At 49.8% G+C, this 5,012-nt stretch overlaps 1 protein-coding gene across 1 annotated transcript in view; it reads right to left on the bottom strand.

The window, feature by feature from the left end:
• DHRS11 (dehydrogenase/reductase (SDR family) member 11) overlaps nucleotides 1-5,012 on the bottom strand; it is a gene marked incomplete at its 5' end in the record, with an annotated part of 17,536 nt that overhangs the window by 3,567 nt on the left and 8,957 nt on the right. The window contains one exon of the mRNA XM_009079311.1: nucleotides 461-555. Within this exon, the coding sequence (XP_009077559.1) occupies nucleotides 461-555 (95 nt within the window). The remainder of the gene's footprint in view (nucleotides 1-460; nucleotides 556-5,012) is intronic.

Genomic DNA, 5,012 nt, shown 5'->3' with positions numbered 1-5,012 from the left:
GTGTTTATTCCAGGTTGGATGAAGCCTTGAGGAACCTGCTCTGGTGGGAGGTTCCCTGCCCAGGGCTGGATGATCTCTAAGGTCCATTCCAACTCTCAGAATTCTATGATTCCATGCTGTGGTGGCTCCATGAGGAATTCCCCTCTCTTGCAGGGAACACAAACCACCACAGACTCCTCTTGACATAGCTGTTTTCTAGAGCTGGTCAAGAAGTTTCAATCTTCAGCCCTGCACCATCACAAGTGGTTGATATTATCCTTTTCTCCCTGGTCTGGCCTTTCTTGCTTTAGACCAGCAAAGGTGAAAAAAGTAGTTTGAAAAATCAACCATCACGATCCTTGGAATCCTATGGCACCATGAGCCCACACCAACATTGAAGCTCCAGTGCTTAAATCCTCTCTCTGCGATGCAGGGAAGAGGAGGAAGCCTCATGGCTGATCCCACATCCCACCTTGCTTACCTGTTAATGTTAATTATATGCCCATCATCAATGTTTCTCTCTTTCATGGACTGGTAGGCCTCTCTGGTGCAGATGCTTACAGCCATCACAAAGACCTGAGGGGTGAGAAAAGAAGAAGAAATGAAGCCCAGCAGCCCTGCCTGGCATCCTTTGCTTTGCTCCTTGCATGCCTGAAGTTAGGGACACAGGTTCCAATTCCTGTCCCATGGCAATTCCCAGGAACAGCAACAGAAGGAGATGCACCCTGTGCACTGCTGCAGTCACAGGGGCTTGGGCAGGGGGCACAGACACCCTGATTTGTGAGACAGCCTCAGCCTCTGCCAGGAATAAATGGACTGGATTGTTTTAGGGGGAAGTGTGAGGGTAGAGCATAAATTAAGGGAGGGCAAACCCCACTCTGTCCAGGAGACAAAGCTGGTTATTTTGTCCAGCACTGAGCACACTGGTGTTTAGGCAGCTGGCAGGACACTAACAGCAGGTAATTAGGTCAGCTAGTTAACGAGGAAATCCCCAGATATTGCTGTCAGGGCGCCAGGAGCTGCAGGCACTGCGAACCAAAGAGCTTCCAGTGCACAAACAGAGCCAAAGATCACATTGTGCCACAGGGAAAGCCACAGTGGGCAAGTCACCCTGTGGATGTGAAAGCCACTCATCTGTCACGCTGTCTGCTGACATTTTCCTCAACCCTAACTGGATAAGCCAAGGAAGAAAGAATTTGGCAATTTATCCAATCCTCCAGCACAGGACCCAGAGCTTTCCAGGCTCTTGCTCTTTGGACCAGCACTTCCCAGTGCTCCATGGCTCAGTTGAGCTCATCACCTCCACAACATGCCACCAGAGCTGCCTTGAGCATTCACTGACCATGAAACACAGAGTCAAAGCTTCCAGCAAGACAGAGATAAGGAAATTCCCCCAGCTGGAATACAAAACACCCAGAGGTGTGTGCAAGACTGATGAGAAAGAATCTCAGCAACAGTGCTGATTGCTCAAGCTCATAGTGGTTTAGATTTGGAAGAGTGACTGAAAGTGTTTGCTGAAGCCTTCTGGGAACGATGTGACCATCCCAAGTTAGGACATTCTGGCAGGTCCTACCTAATGGCATGTCACTTTGCCAACTAAATGAGCAGACCAGACAGGTCCAAACACACTGCTGTGAATGGAATATCCAGGAAGACCTGAATTTCTGATGAATCAGAAGGCAGGGGCAGCTATACACGGGTGGAGCAGAAGGAACAAGGCCATGTGGACAGTGAGGGAAGAGCTGGAGGTCATCGCTGAGAAACTTATTAACATGAACAGGGCAGAGTAACTAGGACTTGCTGGCACAAAAGGACAGGCAAGAGAGGAGCATTGGTTTGGAGAGCAGAAAGTGAGAGGCAGTAAGGGCTGAGCTGAGAGATGCAATTACTGAGCAGCACACAAAAGATGAGTGGGGTCAGCTGAAGGATCTTCCGGTCACTGCTTTTGCCTCGGTCTCAGTCCTTATTTCCTATTCATTACTAGAGGTCATGCCTGTGGGTTTTGTCTTGGCCATAGATAAATAGTGTGTCTATCTGACCGTGGGAGTACCCAGGGTGTTTATCTGATCGTGGGAGTATCCAGGCCAACACAACCAGTAGAGTCTCATCCTCCTCCAAGAGCACTTTGGGTAAGCACTACTGGGTACCTCAGTCACCATACCTGGAACTGCAGAGATAAATGTTTTAACTGCTGCTAGGAAGGCTGTGCAAGGAAGAAAATGAGCAGACATGGCAGCAGAAGTGGCCCCTCAGCACTGGAGCAAAGCCCAGAGGAGGCAGGACATCTGCAGACTTTGGGATGTCACAGCAAGGTGGTCAAGGAGAGCAGGAGGAATCCTCTCCAGTCTGACACAGAATCAAGAGCGAGGTCAATCCTCTTGGATATGGATCTGTTAGTATAAAAACCCTTCTAACAAGCAACATCCCCGCTTCCCTCCCTGCCCCAGCACACCCTGACCCCACCAGGCACCACATTTTTGGTGCAGCTGCTCCCTGACTCCACTCCCTCTCCATAGGCCACTAGAGGGTAACATCAGCCCAAAGCCTGAACCCTGTTCCAGCACTGTGACTCATGCTGAGCAGCACTTCCCTGCGTGGGCAGACCTACAACATTTTGACAACTACTGGCAAAGCAAGATACTCATCCACAGCCACATGGGAAAGTCCAAAGCCCATACGATAGGACACCTTGGTACAACAAAACAACTGGCTGGGAGGCAGCTGGGCAGGGATTGCCTTTCCCACTGGATTTCAGGGTGAAATCCCATTTGAAAACATGGAACAGGCACTCAAGAACCTGAAAACATGCCTGGAAAATGAGCACGTTGAGGGCTGTACCATTTTGAGGCTGCTGTTACAAATATCCATGGAAGATATTTTTCTGCCTCATTCCTGTTTTCAGAAGGAAAGGTTCAAAGGTGCCTTAGCAAGGATGGACAACACATCTGTGCCCTGCACAGATCTGGGACTGATGCATGTTCTAACACGACAGAAACCATCATAGCACATTTTCTAGTCATTAATGAATTCCAATTGCCAGGTTGGGAGGACATGAAAGATCCTGTTCCTAGCAGTGCTGAGCATTTCACTTCCCAGAATCAGCCTTTTCTAAGGCATCAAAATGTATATCCCAGCTCCTCAGCACATATGGAAACACAGGTTAGAGAAAACATATCTCTGCACAGATGGTTTATAAAAGCAAGAAGAAAAGAACCTGGCTGGTCAGTGATTAATGCCAAGAGGAATCAAACCCATTTAGTGTCTGAACGAGCTAGAGGACATGTTGCAGCTCTTTGTGCCCTGAACAGTGCAAAAGGAAAGTTCAACTTGAATTCCTGGCTGTAAAGGTCAGTAGGTAAAACGTGAAGGAGCAGTTCAAAGCCCAGAGCCTGGAGTCAGTGTGTACACAGCACCCAACCCCAGCTCCTCCTGCATGGATCAGGCATGGCTGGAGGACTTTGCTCCAGCCACACGTCAAGCACAACCTCACAAGGGAGTGAGAAAATGGGGGAAGCTGTGAACCAAGAGATGATGGGCTCAGAACCTGCCTGAGGTAACATCTTCCCTCCTGCACCCACTGTGAATTTGCAGGCTGGAAACACTGAGCTCTGCACCACTGTAAAGCAGCACATCCATGATTCCCAACATCAGACTCCTGCAGCCCAGGGAGAAGCAGATCCCCCCTCCCTGGGAATATATATCAGACAATAAGGAACTGGAACATTCAAACAGAAGAGGAATAAGTAAATGATAACATGGTTTTGACTGTTAGATGTGTAGCAAGAATAGGGATACTGAGAGGGGAGCGTGGAAGGAGACAGAGCCTCAAAGCTCATAAAAAATGCATGGGAACAAAAATCAATTCACCCCAAAAAAAAGCCATTAATTTAAGGCTTTAATGCCTCCTAAATCAATAGATTGATGGCTGTTTAGAAACTTTCCTCATCTAGCAGCCCAGAAGTACACTGCAACTCTCCGACAGCATCTCAAACCCTGCTGCTCTCGAACACCTTTCTCCAAGGAACCTTTGGGAGAAGCCTCCCTGCTCCCACAGAGCTCTGCCAAGCCCAGTGGCCCGTGAAAGGTGCTGGCAACCTTCCCCTGTCCTGACCCTCCGAGACAAACGGGCCTGGCAAGCATTTCCCTGGGGCTGGCGTGCCATGGCAGGGAGAGCTGTCACTGCACATCCCTCCCTGAGCTCTGCTGCCACGCCGGCGCCTGCACGGCTGGCAGAGACACATTGCCAAGCTGGGAGGCTGCAGCCACAAAACAGGGGCACACACAGCAAAAGGAGAAACCCTGAGCTATTTCTACAGCTTGCCAGCAGGATTAAAGCAAAGCTCAGGCTTGTCAGGCTGCCCAGGCTGAGGTGAGTGAAGCGTTTGGCTCTGGAGCATCCCAAGGTTCCACCTTTGCATTAGAGGTGTGAGGGTTATTCTGTTACACACAAGAGCAAACTCACCAGCTGCTGAGAGGATGGTGAGAGGGAAAAGAGCTAGGAAGAAAGCTTAGGTGTCTCAGTCTGCTCTCAGTGCTACAACAGCACTTTTGCCAAGCAATGAGAGCAGATAGAGCAGTACAGATCAGCTCTGGGAATAAAACCAGCCTGGTTTCCTAACACTGCCCTTGTTTAGCCACCACCTTGTCTCTCCTCCCACCCTATCCAACATTCCAAAGCAGCACCCACAAGGAGAGGGACCCCACAGGCTCCCAAACTTTGAGCCATTGTAAACACCAACCCTGGAGTGTCTCACACAGGACAATCTCCCTTCAAACCGTTTCTCCCCAAAAGTGGTGGAAGGTGAGATAAAGGAAACATTCTCACCCAAGCAGCCAGGGAAGGGAATGTGGAGAGGGGAAGGGCCTTCAGCTGGCAACAGCCACATGTCCACTCAGCCTGGCCACAAACAAAAGGTGAGAAGGATGAAGACAAACGAGCATGGGGGATGAAGCATCCATGGAGACATCCACACCAGGCATGATCACAGTGCTCAGGACAAGGAGTTTACAAGGAGCAGGTGACCTGCTGGGCC

Source organism: Acanthisitta chloris, unplaced genomic scaffold (assembly GCF_000695815.1).
Source record: "Acanthisitta chloris isolate BGI_N310 unplaced genomic scaffold, ASM69581v1 scaffold13367, whole genome shotgun sequence".
NCBI classification, from domain to species: domain Eukaryota; kingdom Metazoa; phylum Chordata; class Aves; order Passeriformes; family Acanthisittidae; genus Acanthisitta; species Acanthisitta chloris.
Note: the sequence above shows the minus strand (reverse complement) of the source record. Positions and strands in the feature narration are given on the sequence as shown.